General features: G+C 44.3%; 1 protein-coding gene across 2 annotated transcripts in view; it reads left to right on the top strand.

The window, feature by feature from the left end:
- ADAM12 (ADAM metallopeptidase domain 12) overlaps positions 1-24004 on the top strand; it is a 185053-nt gene that overhangs the window by 128935 nt on the left and 32114 nt on the right. For both annotated transcript variants that reach the window (XM_077182778.1, XM_077182779.1), the window contains one exon: positions 3664-3812. In XM_077182778.1, the coding sequence (XP_077038893.1) occupies positions 3664-3812 (149 nt within the window). The remainder of the gene's footprint in view (positions 1-3663; positions 3813-24004) is intronic.

Consider the following 24004-nt stretch of genomic DNA (forward strand, 5'->3'; position numbering starts at 1 on the left):
ATAGTTCATTCCAGTAACAAGAAAACAAGAATCAGCAATTTCCTTAGAGCATTCTCCTAGAGAGGGGACTGATTTATCTGTCCAGGAGAAACCCAGGCTCTGTGGAAGAGTCCTGGGTCAGGCTGAAGCTTCTGTGATAAAGGGGAGCAGGATGTTTCCCAGAGACTCAGTGAATTTAGGCTTTTGAGGTGCAAATTAATTTGAAACTTGCACAGGATAACCAGAAATGTTCTCCAGCTCTTTAAACAAATCCTCAAAAAGGAGCCAAATCCAAATGAAGCAAACACTCACCCCACAACCCAAAAGTGCAGCTGCCCAACCATCCCCTGAGTTAGCAAAGGCAGATTCAGGCACAAACAAAACACATTTATATATATTGGTACCTGTACCCTGGCACAGCTGCCCAGGGAAGGAGTGGAGTCCCCACTCCTGGAGGGATTTAAAAGCCCTGTGGAGGTGGCACTTGGGGACACGGGGCAGTGCTGGGCATGGTTGGACTCGGTGACGTTAAAGGCCTTTTCCACCCTAAAAGATTCTGTGCTCTCTGAAAGAATGAATCACTCTCAGCCTGGGAAGGTCAGGGCTCAGGTGTCTCGACACTGCACAAATGAACATTTGGCCAACCTCTTAATTCAGCCAATTTCTCACCCATCCCACCCCCAGCACTCAACACCAAAAGCTCCCACACTCTAAAACCTGTTCTGGAAGAAAAGACAATGAGAGACTGCGTCAGAAATGACATTTGAATACCAAATCTGGAGTGACTCTTGTCTGATGTGATTTTCCTGCTTCTTTCTGCAGTTAGTCAGCTCTACTTTATGATCTAAATTCCTCTGTCATGCCTCCCTGGGAGCCTGCCTGTCTCTTTTCTATAGGGCTGAGCTCTCTCAGTGGGTGACACCCTGTCTGCCATTAATTTTCAGAGGAACTCAAAGCAGGGAGAGCAGCCATGTGAGTGTGAGCAGCTTTAACAAGACCTTTATCATTTCATTTCCCTGTGAAGTTTCTGTAGTGTCACAGAAAAACCAAAGAGAAGTTGACATTAAAGCAAGTGTTTGACGTGATTCAGTCTTCATTCTTCTGTTTCCAAAGGTTGCCCACTGAATTCATGGATTTAAAAGTAAAATATTTCTGAGAGAAAAGTGACTTTTTATCTAGGCAGACAGTGATGGGGCGAGGGAGAAGGGTTTAAACTTACAGAGGAGAGATTTAGATGGGATATTAGGAGGAAATTGTCCCCTGTGAGGGTGTGAGGCCCTGGCACAGGGTGCCCAGAGCAGCTGTGGCTGCCCCTGCATCCCTGGCAGTGCTGGACAGGGCTTGGAGCAGCCTGGCACTGTGGAAAGTGAGCTGGGACTGGATGATTTTTGAGGTCCCTTCCAATTCAAACCATTCTGTGACTCCATGGACAGAGTGAGCACACTGAAAATACCAAGAGCAGGGCATTTGCCTGGTGGAGCTGTAGGTGACAGCATTTAATGATTAGGGTTTGATTGAAATCCCAGTGGAATGAGGCAGAATTCAGCTGAAAGCAGCTGCATGTTTTGTGCAACAGCTTATAATGCCTTAACAGTAGATGGTTGCTTATTCAGTGATTGTGAAATGTGTTTGGTAATGACTTTTACTGCTCAAGTTAACTTTGAAGGACCCTGGTGGAATAAATCAAAGTCACATTGCTATTCATTTCTTTAGTCCTTGTGATTCTTAAACGGTCTCAGTATCAAATGGAACATGTCACTGTTTGTTTTGATAATCTTCACTTATGCTGTCTTCAAATAACCTCTTGTGCTGAGGCATCACATTCCTCCTTCTGCAAACCCTCTCTAGAAGCTGATAAAATTGCATTCCAAGTGGATCTGAGCAAGTAATGAGAACCGCATGGGCTGCAATAATTGTTTGCCTTTTCAAGTCCCAAATTACATTTCACATCATTTGTTGCTCCACTTCTGGAGTGGACTGTGTGAATCCTTGGTTTTAGTTTTAGTTGACAGCTTCAGAGTATTCAGGGAAATATAATCACTGCTCAGTAAGTGGAGGAGGGAGATACTGGAAATACAAAGAAAGTCTGAGCTCAATTTGCTGGGTGTCTGTAGCTCAGTGAGGACTCTCTGCCTTGACCAGATAGCCTGAGTTTCAAGGCATCATCCACTGAGTCAGTGGTAAATTATATGGAATTATTTTGCTGTTTTCTTAATCTTCAGCCCTGCATTTTTTTTCCATTTGAGTGAGAGGTTGTGCTCTTTTTGTGACATCAGGTTCAGTTACACTGAGTTCTCTAAGTATTCCATCAATTACTGTGTGCACAAAGATAGACCCATCTGTATCAGAGCAGTATCTAGATAAGATATCTCATTATTTAAGTGTTGTGCAGGACAAACTGCCTGTCACAAGATTTTTATATCAAGATTTTTAAATTCAGTTTTTGTTGTTTTGGTTTTTTTTTAAAGAGACATTTTACAAACAGATAAAATTCTTTTGAGTTGATTCCAATTACAGAAGGAGCATTTTGGCTTTTTCAGAATGACTGTATTCTCTTCTTAATTTTGTTTGCTGCTTGAGAAATGATTTACTAAAAACGTTAGCTCAGACAGATGAAAGAAGAAACTCTTAAATCTACCCCAAGTCATGTATTAAGGCCTCCATTAGTACACAGATAATGTTTTAGACAGTTTTACCTTCACTTCTTTTTAGTCTGGAGTTTGGCTCAGATGATGCTGAAGGAGTTATTTAAAGTGAATATATTCATGCCAGCTTCTAGAGCAGGCAGCTGTACACAGTAATTCCATTTACTGACTGATAAATAGTGGATCATGCATTTATATTACATGTTTATGCCTTCAGGGAAAGCTTTCTTACAAGTGTAGTGGATTTTTTTTCCCTCAAGGAAAATGATCAGTGTGGAAAGGTCTCTTCCTTGTGGTTAAGCCAAAGCATCATTCTGATCAGCAGCCTGTAATCAAATCATGCAGTGAATTTCTCAGAAATGATTGTCCCAACAATCAGCATTTAAACATGGATTAGAGTTAAAATTTCAAACTGACACTTTCAACATTTAGAGTATTTATAGGTTAATAAGAGGCCATGGAAGATTTTGGCTTGCTTTGGCCTTTCATTTTAAAAAGGAGATTTTTAACGGTCCTTGGTTTTTTTAAAAGGATTGTGAAATCTTGGGCATTCTGATATTAAAGAAACAGTCTGAAGCAAATTAAATAGACTGAGTAAAATCTCTTGCTGCATTTTCAATTTGCCTCCTGACATGAAGGACTTCTCACTTGTCCCTCACCACACTCATCCTCACCCATAAATTATTGCCCTTTCCAACACTCCATGTCTGGTTTGAGCTCTCTCTGCCACTGCTGGCACCTGGGGGTTTGGGGGATTTCTGGAACAGCAGAATTTTAAGCCCAAATAAAGAGATGTTCACAGCTGCTCAATGGTTTCAAATGGCTGATGGATGGCCAGAAAGGCTGTCCTGAAATTCCCACTCTGCCCTAGACAAGGATGAATTTAAAAGTGGGTTTATTTAACAACAGAGTAACCTCAGCTGCTAAACTTATAAAACATGTCAAAGGACAGGCAGTGGGACCTTGGAGGGGGAATGTGTGCCTTGGGTTGGGTTTGTGTGCTGCACTGACTGGTTCTGCTGTGGGTTTTGTTTTGAAGGATCACTCAGAAAACCCTCTGGGTGCAGCAGTGACGCTGGCTCACGAGCTGGGGCACAACTTTGGGATGAATCACGACACCCTGGAGAGGGGCTGCAGCTGCAGAGCTTCCACTGAGAAAGGGGGCTGCATCATGAACCCCTCCACTGGGTAAGTGCCAGCCTCAGACTGGCAAGCTGCACTGGGACAGCTGTGGCTTCATTTTGTGCCTCAGGAACATTGGAAGGGACAAAAAAAGTTACAAAAGATTTTTCAACACCTGTTAAATCTTGTTGCAGTTATCCTCCTCAAGCTGAAAAAATTAAATGTTATCAGAGCAGGTGTACTATTGCACCTTGCTATTTCCAGGTTAACAGTGTGAGAGACAAAAATGCTGTAAGAAACTGGGTAATTAAAAAAAACCAAAAAACGATCCAGAACCAAACAAGCTGTGTTGCAAGTGTTAAATCAACATTTCACCTCCTCTCATCTTGCCAGCTGAGCATCAGTCACAGTAGGAAATGAGCCAAGACTGAGATGAGTGGGTAGGAAATTCAGTAATGCAGGAAATGCCCTCTCAGGCTCTCTGCAAACTCTTTGTCTCGTGCAGAGCAGGTTTTTAACTCTGCACAAACTTTTTTGTTGCAAGTGGGGAGCACTTTCAGCTTGTGAGAAAATGAAATCTGCCAGGTCGGTGGCATTAAGGCTGTTCTGTGTCCAGAGGGAGATCTTCCAAGAAAAGAGATTAGAAATGTGGGAAATAAAAGCAGTGAAGCTGTGGTCACTTCTGTGGGTGCAGGGCCAGCAGCTGCACTCAGGGATCCTGGTGAGTTCAGGAAATTCCCTGATTCCCTGTCAGAACTGAAGAGGGGCTCTGCTGCTGGCAGAGGCACTGTGCCAAGCACAAGAGTGTTCTGTAGACACTGGAATTTCAGGCACCCTGGGCAGAGTGAGCTGTCACTGCTTGCAGGGATGTATTTTAAGTTCCTGTTGAAACTGAAGGATATGAGGAATGAGTTCTCCATGTCCGTGTTCAGACTAGGACTGAAAGGATTAAATTGAAGTAAGATTTGCCAGTTAAACTGCCTGTGACTGGAATCCAGTAAGAAGCAGTGAGGCAAATATCTGCCAGCAGTGCAGGTACAGCTGGATGTGCCTTAGGACAAGAGGATGCTCTGGATGTTCTCTGATGTCCCTTCCAGCTCCAGTGTTCACTCTGTGTGCCTAAAGTTCATCTGTTGCTTAAAAACCTCCTCTGGGAACTGTGATCAATCCTCCCTGTGCCTTTTCCAAGACTGCAGGTTTCTGGGAAAGAAGGGAATCAATGTGGGAGAGGCCAGGGAGGGTTGGGCAGGGCTGTTCCCTGCTGGTCAGCCCAACAGCAGCCTTGGAACTCCTTCAAAGGCAAAGCTGACACCCTCCACCAGGGCAGAAATCAGGGCTGTGGCCAGAGGCCAAGCACAGCAAGCTGAGACACAAACAAAAGAGAGTTGTGAGAGTGGGGGAGAATGAGTCTGGGAAAGAAAAATAACTCAGCTCTTGTGAGACAATGGGTGGTAATCATCCCCCTGGAATGCATCCTGCACTGGTCAGGGCTCTGTCACACACAGAATGACATGGGACAGGGCTCTGAGCTGAGCTGGGCACTGGGCAGGCTGGGCTCTGAGCTGAGCTGGGCACTGGGCAGGGCTGGGCTCTGAGCTGAGCACTGGGCAGGGCTGGGCTCTGAGCTGAGCTGGGCACTGGGCTCTGAACTGGGCATTGGGCAGGGCTGGGCACTGGGCTGAGCTGAGCTGAGCTGGGCACTGGGCAGGGCTGGGCACTGAGCTGGGCACTGGGCAGGGCTGGGCTGTGAGCTGAGCTGGGCACTGGGCTCTGAACTGGGCATTGGGCAGGGCTGGGCACTGGGCTGAGCTGAGCTGAGCTGGGCACTGGGCAGGGCTGGGCACTGAGCTGAGCTGAGCACTGAGCTGGGCTCTGAGCTGAGCTGGGCACTGGGCAGGGCTGGGCACTGGGCAGGGCTGGGGTCTGAGCTGAGCTGGGCACTGGGCAGGGCTGGGCACTGGGCAGGGCTGGGGTCTGAGCTGAGCTGGGCACTGGGCAGGGCTGGGCACTGAGCTGAGCTGAGCACTGAGCTGGGCTCTGAGCTGAGCTGGGCACTGGGCTCTGAGCTGGGCACTGGGCAGGGCTGGGCTCTGATCTCCCCAATGAAACATTCCAGCTCCTGCCAGCTCTGCTGAGTTGCTGGTTCTGCACCAGCTGCTCCACATGGCAATAAACACAGGGATGCTCTCAGGACAGAGATTTCTGGGAACTTTCTGAACTCATCTGGTGAGAGGGCCATTAAATAGCCCCTTGTTCATTCTTCCTTCACCCTGGAGTCCTTGGGGGTGTCTGACCCTGTCCTGGGTGCTGCATGTGCCAGTCCAGACTGGCACTGGGCTTGGGCTGGCTCAGGGCGAGGTCAGAGCAGGGGTGTGCCCACCCAGGGTTGCTCTGGACACGAGGAGCTGCAGATCCCATTCCTCATCCCAAGCAGCTCAGCTCCCCCATTGGGGTTCCTGCAGAACCTTCCAGGTTGAAGGTTTGGGGGATTCTCACATCCCCCTCTTTGGATTTTCACCAAACTCTGCATTCAGCTTGTGCCTGAGGAGGAGCTGTGGCTGATTGTTTGCACTGATTATTGATGCAGAAATGGAAACTTCAGCTTTGGGTTTATAGCCTCAGGCTTTATCTCCACCCCGTGCTGTCAATCTGTGACAAATATTCCTGGAGCACACTCCATGCCTTGAGTCAAGCTGCCTCTCACCCATTTCAAATTAACACTTCCAATATTTAATTACCCAACGTGTCTCACCAATAGCAATATTCCCCTGAGCACCATTATTGAAGGAACACTGAAAAGTTTTCCTCTCTGGAAGTGTTTTTCTGTTAAGGAAAGGCCAAATGAATGTTCCTTATCTCAAATGCACTCTGGAAATAGCCAAAAAATCAAAACTAAGAGAATCCCATGTCCATTTAGAGGGACAGTCTGCTCTCAGTGTACTCACTGCATTGCCTCTGTGCTTTGCTAATTGGTTTAAGGTAGATTTAATGAATGGAATAAAGAAAAATCTAGCTGAAGTTAGTGTAAAAAGCACTGGGAAGTCCTTATCTGATGCCTACAAAAATAGGAAATATCCAAGTTATGCCAGAAAGGCCTCTGAATTTCACTCTGGAGTCATTGGTGTGGTCATGCACAAAAGGGAATGTTTTAAGGCTGTTGACTTAAAAGAGTTTTCATCAATTACTGTAATTTCTTTCTGTTCTTCTGTTTCAGTCTTTGAAGAGGTCTTGGAAATTATGTCTTGGTGGGAAAAAACCTCCAGGGATCAGGGTGGAATTTAAACTCTGTTGGATCTATGCTTTAATCAGCTTCCTATAGGTTTTATTCTTAAAAGATACCAGCAAGATGAGCATCAGTTGTGTGTGAGATACAAATGTCTAAAGACCAACTACTTTAGCAAAATGTATTTTTTCTAACATGGAGTCAAGCACAAAACCCCACAAATTTGTGTTAATACAGAACTTTGAGAGATTCAAATATCTGCTATGAAAATCACATAAATCCTTCTGTAGAAACAGGGGTGGTTCCTATAAGAATACTATCAATAAGGAATATTTAGTACTAAAATGAGTGTTTGGTAAAACAGATGTTAATATTGAAATATATTTAATATTGATACTAGTCATATCAGTAAGGAATATTTAACATATCTTGTCCTCTTTTTTATACATCTGTTGTAATGATATTCCTCTTGTTTTTTTAAATTGTCTTGTACATGAACAGTTGCAAGTGACAAAGAAGGAAAATTAGAGATATTTGTGAATCTTTTTACTGGGATGTTATTATCTGGAAACTAAGGGACTGGCCTGAGCCAGTGAGGCCACTTCAGTATTCCACTTTTTTTCCCAAATATCTCCCTAAAGTGTTTCCTCTTAGGAGTAAAAATATTCCTCCTGCCAGGCAGATAAATACCCAAGAATTCTGGTGCAGCCCGAGGCATTGGGCTGCATTTATACCCTTGCAAATGTGAGCAGAATTTAGCACTGCAGAGCAGAATGCTGCCAATTAGCAGAGCTTGTTTCTTTAATAATTTTGGAAATGCAGTTTTTACACAAATTTTTACTTCATCAAAATTGAGCACAGGGCCTTCCATTTGAAGCTGGGTGAGCTCCCACTAAGGAGTTGAAATATTGACTTCAGATATGTCTGAGATTGTTTTGCCAGCCTTAAGGGAAGTAAAATTTTGATAGTTGGTGTTCTCCCTTCCTGTGAACTCAAGGGTTGAACTTCCCCTCTCCCACTTTCCTGTGTCCTTGACTGCTGTGCTCTTTCAGCTCCACGCTGGTGACCCATACAGGGAACTTGTCTGCAGGGAAATTTGTTCTTCCCTCCCTCTCAGGGAGTGCTCCTTGATGCCTTTCCATTTCCTCCTCCTGGTGAGGTTAATGGGAGCAGGAATCCTCCCAGGAGGGGCAGTTTCACCCATTCAGATGCTCAATCCTACAGTTGGTTTTTCCCAGGAATTGGGATGCCCAATTCCTGCAATAACCAAATACCCTTTTCCTTTTGGGATGCCAAATTCCTGCAATAACCAAATACCCTTTTCCCTTTGAGATGCCCAATTCCTGCAATAAAATCCATTTTCACTGGCCCCTGGTGGGAGCATTTTCTCTTCTCAGGTTCATTTCTCGTTGCTGGATCATCCCAGCCAGGGCTGATGGAAATGGTTCCAAGGACAGAGCCATTTGTTCCATCTCTCTTTGCCTCCCCACAGGCACAGGCTGGTGGAAAATGGGGAAAGGGCTGCTTTGGAGTGTTCCCCTCCAATCCCCTTTGCACCTGGGTATGGGAATGGTGGAGATTTTCTCAGGTCTGTCCCACTGCCCTACCCCCCATTGCTGTCTCTGTACATTTGTTATGAGATGGAACACCTCACATTGATCTTGAAGGCTCTCCTCAAAGCCCACGATGGAGAAAAGATTAAATAAGTGCAAAATAACTTAAAATACTCAGGAAAATATAAATTCTGGGTGGGCTATTGTTTCAGGACAGGTAATGAGTGTAGATGTTCAAGAAGTGGAAAATGTGATGTGTGAGAGAGCATGGCTATTGATATCTGCTTAACAAACTGAATGAAAGAACATCTCTTGGGAAACTTATTTCAATTTAGGCCCCTATCAGACCTGGCTTTTCTCTTTTCCAAGAGTTCCAAGACATATTCTGATTTCCATCCCTTGATGACACACAGGAAGGTCTGGGCCAGGAAGGAGGAAGCAGCTTCTTTAGGATCCTTCCCTCACAACAACTCCCTTTGTCCTGTTCCTTCTGTGTGATGCTCCTTTTCAAAAGTCAAGAATGAGCTGAACCCCTCTGCCTGCCTTTTTTTCCCCCCCTGTTCTTATCTTCAATCTTGTGTTCCCATTTCCAATTTTCACAGCTAGGATTTAAAATCACTCTGTTTCTCTCTCAGATTTTAAATTGAATTTACTCAGATAAATATGACTGTAAGTGTTACAGGGAAGTGGGGCCTGGGCTGGGACACTGCTGGTGGAAATTCCTGTTTTGTGTAGTGATGACCATAAATAGGAAAAAAAAAAAAAGGAGAAATGAGAGCAATTTAACCTCTCAGCTATAGATTACTATTTTATTATTTCAGAGGATTTTTATGGAATGGTGCCTCACATGAAAAAAAGAACAGCTAATTTTGAGTAATTGCCTTTCAGTACACAATTTCACTTTAATTATTGAGTTTTTGGAGGCAGGGTCTGGGGGAGGAGACCAATTAGGAACCCAGAAAGAGCACAGAGTAGAAATCATACATAGAAAAATATGGGTTAATTTATTGTTGTAATTTGGAGAAGACATTTTTCTAACCAGTCCCAAAAAAACCTCTGCTGTTATCAGTAAAGTTTTAAGTAAAATTCAAACCTTTATGTTAGAATTAAAGCAGGGAGACAATGGGAAGCTGCCTATTTGTGAATGAGAGTGAGAGCAAAGGGGATCTGTTAAGACTCAGCTGAGTGACAATCCCAAATTAAACTAATTACTCCAATTAAGTACTGCTGAGGAGAAATGGGGGAAAATTAACCATGGGAAGGACCATCAGGTGGGCTTCTTCCAGGTACCACTGAAAAAGAGCCTGAGTACTTACTGGGTTTTAATTCCCTCCAGGAGCAATTAGATATTCTGCACTGAACACTGAGTACATCAGCAGTAATTAAGGTGAGATAAAATATTTAAGTGGAAACAGAGTGGCTTTTTCCTGAGCAGCAGTACCAGATGTCTGTGGGGAGCTCCAAGGGACACCAAGAGTTGCACAGGAGATGCAGCAAATGTGAACGTTCCTGTTTGCCTCCCTGGGGAGGAGCTGGGCCATGGATCTGCTGTAGAAGTGGTCCAGGCATCCCTGGATGAGCTTAGGAAACATTTGCTATCCAGAGGCCAATTCCTGTGCTGTGGGATCTGGGAGAAGTTATCCTTGAAAGGCAGCTCTGCTGCAGGTGAGGAGGAGTTCACTTGATGCTTTGCTTTCATGTGTTAGCTTCACTGAAGGGGGGTATCACACTCCAGTTTGTGCTTTTTCTCTAAGTAAACACCCATTTCTGCTGGCAAGGACAAGCTGGTTTTATTGGCTCCCCTCTATTGACAGCTTCTGTGGTAGCAAATAGATTATCAGGGACAACTAAAATAGCTTTTATTTGTTTTCTCTTCCTGCTTGTTCCATACTCTGGAAGGTCTTGCTGATTTTCCTGGTGTAAGGGCTCAGGCTTGAAGATTTCTCTGGAGTTTGTGCTCAGTGCAAGGGCAGGGCTGGCAGAAGCTTTGGCATTCAGGTGCAGCTGTAATTGCAGGAGTCCAGCAGCAAAACTCCCTCTTCCCAAACTCCTGGGCTCCAAGGATGCATCTGGAATGTTCCCTAATGCCTTGGGAAGGCTGACAGAGGCTGGGCAGAGCTCCAGAATAAAGCAGGGATTTATTCAAAGCATCTCCTGCATGGATCCACCTTGGGCAGCACCAGAGCCCAGCCAGGGCTGCACCCAAGATGAACCAAAATGGCCCCAAAATGCACGGCCGGGCACGGGCTCTGTCCCTGGGATCAGTTCTGCTCCATTTGCATCTTGCAGTTCATTGTCCCATTCCAGCTTTAGCCCCTGCAGTCCCACCCTGCTTGTTTTTCTCTCTCCAGCCCACGGGGTTTGTGCTCTGGGGCTGAGATTTGGATCATTTGTCCTTGGTGCCCAGCTGGAGCAGGAATTGTTTTGTCTCCCTGCTCTGTGCACAGAGCTCAGCATCCCCTCATGTGAAGCTCACACCACCCACTAAAGCAGCACAGAATGGGAAAAAGAGAAAAGCCAAACCTGAGGCATCCCCCAGAGCCACTGAGGTGTCACAACCTGGATTTTACTGAATATTCCTTAATTAAGTGTTAGGTCACAGGAGTGTGAATTGTATCTGTGTCCAGGGTCTCTGTCCAAAAGCATCTGATATTTCTGGTGGAATTACGGGTTTGGGAAGAGAAATTGGCCTCTGCACACAAACCTCAACCTGGTTTGCTCCTGTGCTACAGTTTGCTTTCTCCTCTGGTGAGCTGGAGCAGCATTTCTGGGAGAGATGTGAAAATCCAGGTGATGGGAGCCAGGCAAGTGAAAAGCAAGGTTTGTGGAGGCAGGAGGGTGTGCAGGAATCCCAGGGTTCCTCAGGGATCTGCCTCTCCCCCTGGAGCTGGGCTGGAGGAGCAGCAGGGATGGCTCAGGCTGAGGGGATCCAGCAGCTCCTGTGTTCCCCACCAGGGCAGTGTCTGGGGGAGCAGCACCCCGTGATTAAAGTGCTCCCAAGTGCTGTCCTTTGATGGTGAGGGAGGTCTGTGCTCCCCTGTGGATCCCTCATTACCATTAATGAGGTTCAGGGCTGCACATCAAAAGCAGGCCAGTGGCAGCAATGCTGATCTTACACTGCACAAGTGAATATTTGCATCTTGGAGGGCTCCTGGAGAGCTGCTGGGCTCAGTGGGTTTGGGTCTTAAAGGGTTTTTTAGGAGCCTTCTTATTTTGTCATCTGCTTTTGTTTCATTTTTGAGCTGCCACGGGAAAAAAATATTTATTTAACTACTTTATAAACATGTAGTTAAATAAATAAAACATAGTGGAAACCTCTTAAGGACAAGTTGGGAAAGTACTAATCACTTGTGCCATTTGTTGTATTAAGTATTGGTTTCAATCACTTTTCTCCTTTTTGAAAAATGATCTCAAGGAAGCAGAACATAAGGTCACCCTCATTTTGGTCATTCAAAGGCAGAACTGGAGTCTCCAGATGTGAAAATACACAGCCAGGTATGCCATGAAAACAGCATCCACTTGAAGGGAAACACACTTTTTCTAGCACTTCTCCAGATTTAAAAAAAAAACAAAAACCTCAAATAAATAAATGAATAAAGCTTAAAAAAAAGACAAAAGGTCAGGGTGAAATGGGAAAGAAATCAGAAACAGAGTGTGGGAAAGGACACTTCAGTCTAGTGAGTGGTTCTCTTTTTTTCTTGTAGACGTCTTGCAGCATCTTGGAGCTGCAGAGCTGTTAAATGTTAGATAATCAAACCATCAGTAGTTAGCACAGAATTCCCTGACCCCTCTCAGGCGGTTTTCAGCTGTTCAGACCTCACTTTGCATTTTTCTGTCTGGCAGCTTAGAGCCATTAAACTCTAGAGTCAGCAGAATTGTCTGGAATTACCTCTGTTACAATTTGAGGAAAATGAAATTATCTTTCAGATGTAAACAGTTTCTAATTAAACTCTGAAGCTGTTTATGTTCCCAAACCAGTCTGAGCTGAGCTCGGCACAAAGACAGACTTCTTTGTTGTCTTTTTCTTTTTTTAATAAGGTTGATATACTGATGTAATAAATTACTTGTGACAGAGCTAGGTCTGTTGTGCCAGCAGTGCAACTGCTTTTTTTTAAAAAAAAAAAACCTTAAGCAACATATCCCTCTGCCCCAGTAATTTAGCACATTGCATTCTGGTCCTTCCTTTAGTAGGAAACAGCCACGAGATTACAGAATAGATTTATGTCAGTCTTTCCCTTCACTCCAAATAGCCCCATGTCTGCAGTGCATTTGGCCTTCTTTTTTTTGTTAATAATTTCCATGCCTGGCAGATATATTTAATTTTTGTGCTAAATAAGATCTGTGTTGAAGAATTAGTAGCGTTGGTCGAAATCCATTTAATTTTCCCCAGCCCTTTGCAGGAGTGGGTCACTGTTAACAATTAGCACACAGAACTGTGGGGCAAGAAAAAGAAAAAGGATAATTGCTTTTTATTTAGTTTAGTCTTTCCCATTTCAGTACATGTGCTGTTAGGAGGGAGAATAATTGGCTTTGCTGGTGTACTCTGAAGGAGAACTCCCAGATTGACAGCCTGACTTTGCTGTAAGTGAAGCTGACAAGGAGAGAGGTGACTTCTCAAATGAAAGCACATTTTACTCCTGGTGTGATTATTTATAGCAGATACTTAAGGACAAGCAGGGGTTTCTGCCACGAGATGTATCCACTTTTCCTGGCCTGGATGCTGGGATGAGAGAGCTCAGCTGCCTTTTGTCTTGTTGCTGTAATATCCATAGGAAATATAGCTCTGAGAGGGACATTTTTCTCCTGCAGTGCTGCTATTGCCATGACCCACAAGAACAAATCATATCAGGACATTTCCCTTTATCTTGGCTGTTTCATCCAAAAAAAAAAAAAATAGAAAAAGAAGAAAAACAAACCCCAAACTTTTCAACCTGCAGGGATAAATCTGCAGAGCAGGACGTGGAGAATTAAGCACCCAGTGTCCAGTTTTAATTGGTGTTAATGAATTCCAAATTCCTGGCTCGAAAATGGGAATATGCCTTAAAGGGCAAATCCTTCAGGTCACATGAAAGCTCCTTTTTGAGCATGTGTTGTGTGCCCAGGAGCACTCGAAGGAGCTGGTGTGGCCTTGCAAGGCTGAATCCCTGTCAGGAACTGGTGCCCACAGCTGCACTGGCCACAGTTGTCATGGGAATCACAGAGCCCTTTGTGCCTGCAAAAGGTTGCAGATTTTACCCTGACAATTCCTTCCTGCAAAGCCATTCTTGATCTTTCCTGATGTCAGAGCCTGCCAGGGAGGGCTGGGCACGTTCTCCTGGTGGCAGCAATGCAGGGAGGCTCCATTTCAGCCTTTGGAAATGGATGATGCAGCCCCAGCGGTGGGTTAGGATCAGAAACCACCTATTTTAGAGTAAAGGCACTAAAAATGAACAGGTGAAATAACTTTGGTGTCCTGGAGAGCCTTTCTGTGGCCTCTTTCAGCATGGAAATTGTGTTCATCTCCACCCCTGGCAGCCAAGCACCACCAGGTGAGAAATCCAGAGCTGGGATGAAAACTCTCATGGGTTTCAGTAAGGCCAGGATTTCATCAGGATCCATGTGGGGTTGTTTTAGATTTATCAAAAGCCTTTCACTCCTGTGAGTGAAATTTTAATTTGCTCATTAAGGATCCCTAAGTCTTGGATCATGGCTGGATCCATCCTGTCCTCATGGCTTGAAATAATTAAATAAATACAATGTGGATGCTAATTTTTCTTTGTTCCAGCTCTGTGAAAAAGAAAGGGGAAGGTAGAAAAAAGGATTCCTTGTTATATATTTATATAACAAGGAATATATATTTAGGATTTTATATATATATATGTTATATATTTAGGATTTCTTTAAGGATTCCATTTCCACTCATCTGAGGTGTTTTAGGTGTTATGGGGTAAAGAGCTTTTTTCTCATAGCAGAAGAAGAGAAGGTGAGAATGCTGGGGAAATTCAGACTAATTTCTGGCACTGTTTTTCCTCACTTATCTTTCCTTTGGATCTTCCCAAAGAACAAGAAATTGAGCAATGATCCTGCTGCCTTGGAGTCCTGATTTATTAAGAGCCCGGGTAGCAGAGATGCTAAGTGAAATCAATATGAGCCTGTCCCCCAGGTATTTATTGTTCCCAGCTTTTTGCAAGCTCAGATTCTTTTCTGCAGCACCCCCATCTCACCAAGGGGCATTTCCATGCACTCCATTCTCTGCTCCTGCTCTTCCCAGGGAGCAGCTTCTCCATCCAGAGGGCTGATCCCTGGGGTTTGTCTGTGCCAGGAAGGTTCTTGTGGGTCCCTTCCAACTCAGGATTTCCTATGAATTCCCTTCTCCCTGGCCTGGGTTTCTCCTCATTGGGTTTAGCCCTATTTTGGATCCATTTCCCTTAACTTGGTGTCATTTGATCTGCTCACCTGATGTCCAGGCTCATTCTCACCCAAACCCATCTCTGAGCACCATCTTTATGACTGGTCTTTCCATCAATCTGATTCCCAAAATCAGATTTTTTTGTTTTTTTCATCCCTGTCTGCTCCTGGCCCATTGAAAAAAAAAAAAATCAATTCCAAGGTTTTTCAAGGGAGAAAATTAGAATGTAACAGCCTGGAACAAAAGCAGATTGTAAAATCATGTTGGGAACTAACCAAAGCACCTTTTCCCTAATCAGAAATCAGCAGGAAGCTGATCTTCAGCTCTGGTTTGGACCATTTGTCTTTATTTGCTCGTCACATGCTGAGGATGTTGTGTTTTGTGTGACAAAATTTAAACTCAGGGCACTCTGCTTGTGCTCCTTATCCAGATTTTCCCTGACTGCTGGGAGCTGCTGGCAGGCACAGGGTGTCTGCATCCTGCTGTTCCTTAGCCTGGGACCAGCCCTGACCTGGCCTTTTCATCCCTCCCTCTGCTCTGCCTTGCTTGCTGACTTTTCCTGCAGTCAGCATTGGATCAGCCTCAAATTCTAAGCAGTAGATTGTGAAACCTGAACTCTCAGCAATCCAGCAAATTTTTATTAATGAGGTAGTGGTCTAAAAGGAAACAGAGCAAAAGATGAGCCAGAGGCAAATTCAAACTGATTCCAGCCCCTTGCCTTGGCTGTCTGGTTTCCAACAGGAAGAACAGTTGTCTGAGTTCAATTCCCATGGAGCTTTTGCAATGCAGATAACTCCAGCACAGAGTCAGGATCCTGTCAGGGCTGATAAATTGGTTTAGTGTTGCTTCACCCCCAGAACACAAAGGAAAGTCACAACAGGCCTCTCCTCCAAGAAAAAACTTCTCTGACCATCTATTTGTCAAAGGGAAAGTAACTGCTAATAATGTTTTATTTGGCAGTTTTGTGACTGCCACAACAATCTATACTGTATAAAGCCATTAAGTGTTGTTGCCTTGCAGAATGGATTTTTGGGAACCATCCAGGCATTTGTTCTGCCCTGAAGCCCCCCATTCAGAGTTGTAAATCTGCCTTTTTGAATATTCCAGGTAGTTAAAATTGCACCTTCTGTGTGAAGGGAGAGGCCAAGCCTCAGCTGGGGCTGTGTCAGTGCAGTCTGGGCACCTGGAGGGAGATTGCTGGAATTCATTCTGGGAATCTGCACTATCCCCAGGGGAAAATTAAAACAAACTCAAGGCATTTGTGTGCAAAGCTTAAACGCTTCCTTGGAAAGGCTTTCCTTCCAATAAGCCTGGAAATTCCACTGTAGCACAGCAAGGCTCCAAGCAGACATCAATTAAATGAACACCAGTGTGAGATATCCCAGTTATTTATTGGAAGGGTGAGCAGCCACCACAGAGTGAGGGTGACAAAAGCTGCAGGAGAAATCTGGGCTTGTTTTGGAGTCACTGACCACAAACTCAGACAGAAGAGCTTTGATGTCATCTCTAACTACATGGCCCAGTTCTGTGCTCTACTTTATCGATGCTCCAGGGATTAAAACTCTAAAAGAGGAGCAAGGGAGTGAAAAATAGGCTAGAAAAATAAGTGTGGGTTGTCAGACGTCCTCTACCTTTTGAAGCAAACTTCCTGTTTAAATGCTTTATCTGTAGATAAAACCACTCTTCCTTTTTAGGTAAATCCAAATCACCTGAAAAAGATGTGCCCCATCAGCTCTGGGACTGACATCTTGGGTACATCTGCCATGTGCTGCTTCCAAGAGCCCAAAGGCTCCTCCAGCTTCCTCCCTCCTCCTAATTTTCCCAATTTGCTGTTGGGAAAAGCTTTAGGTGTGAAACAATCTGCAGATACCTTTAACTCCCCTTTTATTGTGCTGGTTGGGTCAAAAACTGCATTTGTGCCTTTCTCCCTCAAAAGTACTTAGAAATTAAGACATTGTTTAAATAATGGATTAAAAAGCCCTCCCATATTATGGCACTTGTCTAATTAATAGATTAAAAAGCTCTTCCACATTTTGGCACTTGTCTAATTTGAAACAATTGCTACTAAAACGTGAGGTGTAGGAAATAACGTGTAGTGACAGAACTTGATACATGAAGGGATCTGTAGTATTTGAACACCTATTTCAATATCAAAGAAAACTGGATTTTATCTCCTGCTTGACACCTAATTCTGTGAAGTTCTTTATGCTTACTAATTCATTAACATACTTGCTGTACAGAAGAGCTGGAGTGTCAAAAAATGTCATCTCATAGCAAATTCACTTTTATTCTGGTAGGCTCATCTCTCTTAGGAGCCCATAAAAAGTTGTTTTCAAAAGGTGGAGAGCAGTAATAAAATCTAGAAGGTTAAAACCAAGGGGATGCTTTTGAGTGCAAAAGAATTACGTCAATTAGATCAGGACTTAAAAGGGGGCTGGAAAATTGTCACAGTTCCTTGAAATCAACACCTCCCTGGGTCTAGAAACATTTATGCTGCTTGAGTTTCTGCCTTCTAGAGGTTTATTCTTGGGTTTCTCCCTCTAGTGCTGCCATTTTTCTGTGGAAAAATCAGTTACACCTGTATTCCCAAAACCAACCCTATCTCTGTTCTTTAATTTAGTTTCCACCCCCTCATTTTTATGTTCTTATGTAAAACTGGAATATGCAACAGAAAATTCACATATTTCTGTGTCAGGCATTTTCTAGAGTCTGAGCAAGGGTGAGCTCCAACTCCCATCTCCATCCTCCAGTAAAAGAGTCTGCATTGCTCATCCCCTCCAAAATTCAGGAATTTCAGAGATTAAGGAGAGTAAATATTCATATTTTTGAATCTCAAAGGGTCCTTGGGTCGAGACAGACACAAAGTCACTGTGGTGGTCAGTTCAGACAAGGTGTTGTCATGGAAAATGTTGGAAATTCAGGTGTTGGACCAGGGAAACTTCGGACTCAGCACCTCTCTTGTCTTCAAGCACCTTCATGCTCCTAAATGCACAGCTGATGCCAGAGCTATTTCCAGCTATGGCCCCTCAGGTTTGGGTTCTCAGGAATTCTGGGCAAAGTTCAGTCCCAGTTTTCTGCACCTTTGGCAATTAGCTAGCCAACAGTTGTTTCCATAAGCATGCTCAAAGAAAAAAAAAAAAGTCCCTTTTAAAATTAATATAATCTCCAATTATCATATTACCTCAGGGAGGGAGGTCTGGTGGTACTTAACAGAGCTCTTTGGGGCTCTTGTGCATTTTAATTGAGTGAATAATTGTAAAACACTTCAGGGTCTTTTGGTAAAAGGCTCTGTATAAACATTGCCATAATGCTGAATAATCAGGTTGTGATGTGAACTGGAAGAAATGAACCCTATAAATAGATGTGTTGAACCCTATAAATAGATGTGTATATACATATAGTGTCTGTCTGGGTGTGTACACCAACATTTGGGACAGAACAATGCAGTTCCTTCAGAAAAATCCTGCAGCTCTTGAATAAGAAATAGAAAGTGAGATTGGCTAGTGATAATCATAATAATCAAAATGATTCTAGGATATGGTGAGCCTGTAGTTTATCCTGCTGTGCAATGAATAGAGAATTCCCAGAATTATTGTGTTACCCCTTGAGTGGTTGGGAAACACAAATCTGTGGTGTTTTATGGTGCAGGAGCTCAGGGGAGGTGGGCCCAAGGTTCTGAGGTGTGGACAGACAGGATTTGGAGGAATCAAAGGAGTTCCACCTTTCCTGAGGTGCTGCTGCAATGCAGCTGGAGGGGTTTGGGTCTCCTGCAGCCCAAGGCAGTGCTCCTCCAGGCATATTCCAGATGGAGCAGTGGGGAGGGAGGAATGGGAACATCCCAGCAGCCTGGGCAGGGGGAAAGACAGCAATGGGAACATCCCAGCCTGAGCAGGGGGAAAAACAGCAATGGGAACATCCCAGCCTGGACAGTAGGGAGGGTGGGAATGGGAACATCCCAGCAGCCTGAGCAAGGGGAAAGACAGCAATGGGAACATCCCAGCAGCCTGAGCAAGGGGAAAGACAGCAATGGGAACATCCCAGCAGCCTGAGCAGTGGGGAAAGACAGCAATGGGAACATCCCAGCAACCTGAGCAGTGGGGAAAGACAGCAATGGGAACATCCCAGCCTGAGCAGTGGGGAAAGACAGCAATGGGAACATCCCAGCAGCCTGAGCAGGGGGAAAGACAGCAATGGGAACATCCAGCAGCCTGGGGAGGACAGGAATGGGAACATCCCAGCAGCCTGAGCAGTGGAAGGACAGGAATGGGAACATCCCAGCAACCTGAGCAGTGGAAGGACAGGAATGGGAAAGTCCCAGCAGCCTGAGCAGTGGAAGGACAGCAGTAGGAATATCCCAGCAGCCTGGGCAGTGATCACAGATCTGCTGTGACCTGCACGGATCAGCAGCCACTGCCTCTCTCCTCAGTGCTCTGCCTGTCTCATCTCCTCAGCCTGTAATTTTCTGGGGCAGTGGCTCAGTTCCTGTGCTTGTACTCTCCTGTCATTCAGCCCCTGAGGAAGGGGAATTCCTCTGGAATGGAGATGACGGAGATGAGCTTTTATATTTCATAAAAAAAAAAAAAAAAAGGAAAAGAAAAGAAGCCTGTGCTGGGCAACGAGGTGCTGGTACAAAGAATCCTCTCTTCTTAAATGGGACTTGACAGAGTGCTGATGCCACTTCACTTAGTTAATGGAAGGAGCCATCTAATACAGGCTCAATGCAGAACTGCCTAAAGGAACCTGGCATTTGGAGGGCTGCAGTGCTTGAAATATAAATGAATGGGACAAGCCCAGGCTCTGTTTCCCAAGGAATCGATTACCAGGGATCCTCTGACAACTGTGAAGGTCTTATTTGCAGGAGCAGGCAGAGCTATTTTTGTTGGAAACTGGGATATTTGTTGCTGGGGATTAAACACATCTTTAAAGCACCAAGGAGACACCAAGGAATGCTGTGGATTCAAGAGGGGCAGAAAGACTGAAGTGATTTTCCTTGCTGCAAAGCCACTGAGGAGACTGATGGTAGTGCTGGGAACAATTTGAGTTCTGTTGCGTTGTATCCACAGCCAGAACAGTTTCACAAAATGATCCATTGTGTATTAAATCTCCAGATTCAGACAGTGTAAAAAATGCATGGGACACAGCATTTTGGAATAAGAGTGAGGCTGGACTGAGGTGTCCTTTCTCTTTCCAACTGTAAAAAGAAATAAGGATCTGTAACAGAAAATGTCTTGAGTGGAGATGAATGGAGCATAAAGACTGCTGATGAATTTTTCACCTCTGGAATGTTCTCCATGGCATTTATGAGCTGGTTTTCCAACAGAGCAAGTGTCTGAGCTACCACAGGAAGCACAAAGGTCCCTGTGTTTAGGTATCACTGAAATCTTGGAGACAGGTCAAGGGCTGACTTCACTGGAGACCCCATTTCCTTCTGCCATCCTAAGGAGCTCCTTCCAGGTGAGATCAGAAGCCTCTTTAGAGGGCAGTGGGAGGAAGCTCCTGTATTTGTTCAGAGGATGAATTCTTTTCACATCCCCATCCCTGCAGCATTTTTCACAAGCTCCAGATCCACCCAGACATTGGTTTGAGCACTGCTGACATCTGATATCTGTGACTTCCCTTCCCATCCCATCTGCCAGGCATTTCATTCTTCTGATGAAACAGCCCTGAAATTGCAAAGACAGACAAAATACAGCCTAAAATCACAACAATCAAGTGCTGTGGCCGTTACATGGAACTTTATTGGTCAAGAAAAGAAGACTGGTTGGGTATCAGAGTATCACATTAAAGATCAATCAAGTTTCCAATGAAATACCAATTGGCACCAATTGATGTGGAACTTTCTTCTGCATGGTGTGGTTACCCTGAAGTTTCTCTGTTTCCACCAGCTGGGTTTATTTCTGGGTTTTTACTGCTTTGTTCGGGGATTACTTGGTAAAGAAGCGTTTCAGGAAATGTCATCATGTGCCATGTGCTGCACTGATGTCAGCTGAGGAAATCAGTGTCAGGAGCAGGAAAAGCCAGGAGATGAATGGATCTCTGGGTTCAAAATAGGAAACAGCTTGAATTTCCTTTGGGGGGGGGAAACATAAAGCCCATTCATCAGCAATGACACAATTCCACCTCTGGCACAGAGAGAGGACTCTGCCCTCCTGCTGATGGACAGACACACCTCACATCCATGCCAATGATCCTGGGAATCCAGGGGTGCCAAGGAACTGCCCTGGAACAGTGACAGTTTAGCCTGGGGAGCTGTCCTCATGACCTGTGTGTGGCTGAGAGGTGTCACATGGAAATCTGCATTAATTGTGCTCCTGAGTGGATTTCATTCCCCAAGAGGCGTCTCCTTGTCTCACCCTTATCTCACTTTGGATATCAAAGCTGTGCCACTGAAGAGCAGGACCTTGCCTGGATGATGCAGTGTTCATTTACTCACACTTTGATATGAGGGCCCTGTCTGATCAAGCCCTCATCAGGGTTTATCAGTCAGGTGTATCTGGGTTTCTTTGGTTTCTTTGGTTTTTGTGCACCCATCTGCTTGTTCACAGTACGTACACAGAATTTTGTGAGGTTTCTTCCCGGTCACGCTCAGGGTAGGGCAGAAGTTTGTGGTGCCCTGTTGAGAACATCTCCAAGTGCTCAATATAAAATGGTCAGTAGTTTTCTAAGAGCCTTTATTTTCTGTTCCATTACTCCAAGTACCTTCCCTGTCCTCCCTTGGGGCCCAGCTAGCAGCCTGGCTCCTACCTCCTGCTATTCTGAAATTTCTTTATTTATCTTAGACTCTGTCATTTTGCTGAAACATTGATATTTTCCAGCAATCAGCTTATTACATGGAGATGCCTATTAGCTTTCTGAAGTCATATGTCAGTGAAACTCAAAACTGTTTAGTTTAACTTGACAAGCCCTATAGTGATATTGGAAAATTATTTTCTTCTTCAGACTCATGTTTATGTTCTTTTCCAATGAGCTGGCTGTTTTATTGCAAAAGAAACTGTAAAAGAGGTAATTTTAACTAGGCAAAAAATATATTCTGTTCTGTAATGTATCCATAACCTCCTAGAAGATCCTAATTAACTTCCTTATGTCAGCATAGGAAGCTCTATTGCATTTGTAGTTGCCAAACATTTCTTTCTTTTTAATAGAAATTATCCCTTTCTAAGACCTAGGGGCATCATCATTCCCAAAACAAGCTTTTCATCTGAGGATATCAGAAACACCAGGAGATTAATGGAAGGCTGAAGTTCAGCAGTGCAGAATTTCTGTTATCTTGTTTGTCTGCAGAGATAACAATCCTAATGACACGTGGGTGATACAAAGCACTCAGTGAGTAAAGTGGAGTTGCCAGGTTGGCTCCTGAGCTCCTGAAATGTTGAGTTTCTGCTGTACAAAGGTATCAGTCTGAGGGGAGAAGCTGTTTTACACCATGTTTGTGACACAGGTTCAGTGTAACTCAAGGTGGACATGAGATATTTGGGGAAATTGTTTCCTTCAAGGTGGGGAGGCCCTGGCAGGGGTTGCCCAGAGAAGCTGTGGATGGAGCAGCCACAGGAGGTGTCCAAGGCCAGGCTGACGGGGCTTGGAGCACCCTGGGGTAGTGGGAGGTGCCCCTGGAGGTGGCATCAAATGGTCTCCAAGTCCTTTTCCAGCCCAAACTGTTCCTTGGCTCTGGTTCCATGACAGCACAGAGCAGTCACAGCAGGATGGCACCTTGGGTTGGAGTTTTTCTGTTCTGTTTTGGTGTGCAGCTTTAGCTTTATATGAATTGTTACTGGGATCTTTGCACAAGGTGATGGAGACAAAACAATCCTGTTCTAGCTGGAGACCCCAGGACAATCTCCTCAAACTTCAGGCCCAAAGCACAAACAACATGGAAAGAGGAGGGTGGGCAAGCAAGCAAGGAGGATGAAACCTCATTATTTGAAGCTGTTAATTGGGCAGTTAATCCTATATGCAAATGGACTAAAACTTATAAAAATGTGAGATCTTTTGCTTCCATCTTGGAGCCATCTGGGCACTGCCAGGGTGTGGCCTTTGGAGGCACCTCAATAAATCTCCACTTTATTCCTCTGAACTCCCTCTGGCCTCTGCTGCAGCTCCCGAAGGCATCAAGGACCCCGTGCCATCAGCCAGGCCCTGGTGTCACTTGGTCCCTCACCCATGAGGCAAACTGCAAATTCCTCAGCAGAAATGGAATTGAGTTCTGCCAGAGAAGAACAGCAATTACCTGCTGGCATTTGTGCTGCACTGGACTGTCCTGTTCTCACTGGCTGGGGGTTCTGCAAAAGGAGTGGGAGCTGCTACATGTCTGCACAGCAGGGTCCAACCTGCACTCAGCACTGGGAATTCCAAACAGGAAGATTTTCAGCCTGCTGATTTAAAATTATTATTAAAATATTTAATATAATATAATATAATATATAATTATATATAATTATATATAATATATACCATAATATAATATAAATATAATAATATCATTATTATATTTAAAATTGTTTACAGCCCTGCTGATTTAAAATAAAAACTGTCTTTGCTTTAATCATGCAGTTCCCAAGCTCAGCTTTGATGAATTGCAGAAGCAGGCTCTTATCAAGTAACAGTGGGTTTTTTCTTTAGTCTTTTTTTTTTCCTGAAAAGAGCAGGAAGTTTGCCATTCTACAGAGCAAGATGAATGAATTTGCCATTTGAGGCTGAATTTTCCAAGAAGGATTAGGATCTTTTGCAGTCCTGCAAATGCAGGATACTACTTGCAAACCCAGCATTTCTCTAGGCTCATAATCATCATTTGCATTATAACTCCATAAGCAAAAGAGGGAGAAGGAATTTCAAATGTGAACACTTCCAATCCTTAACAGCAGCTACAAATTGAAGTGAAAAAGTGAAAATTCCCTTGCTCATAGTCAGAAATTATCATTATTATTATTATTAATGGGTTGAGCTCAATTTCACAGTGAACTGCTGTATCTCAATTTTGTGTGATAAAAAGTGAACACAATCTTCTGGTTGAGGCACAGATGTGCTGAAATGTCACCAGTGTGACAGGAGAGAGAGGTTTTCATCTGATATAACAACCTTCCCTTTGTCTCCATGTGGT

Source organism: Agelaius phoeniceus, chromosome 9 (assembly GCF_051311805.1).
Source record: "Agelaius phoeniceus isolate bAgePho1 chromosome 9, bAgePho1.hap1, whole genome shotgun sequence".
Classification (NCBI taxonomy): Eukaryota; Metazoa; Chordata; class Aves; order Passeriformes; family Icteridae; genus Agelaius; species Agelaius phoeniceus.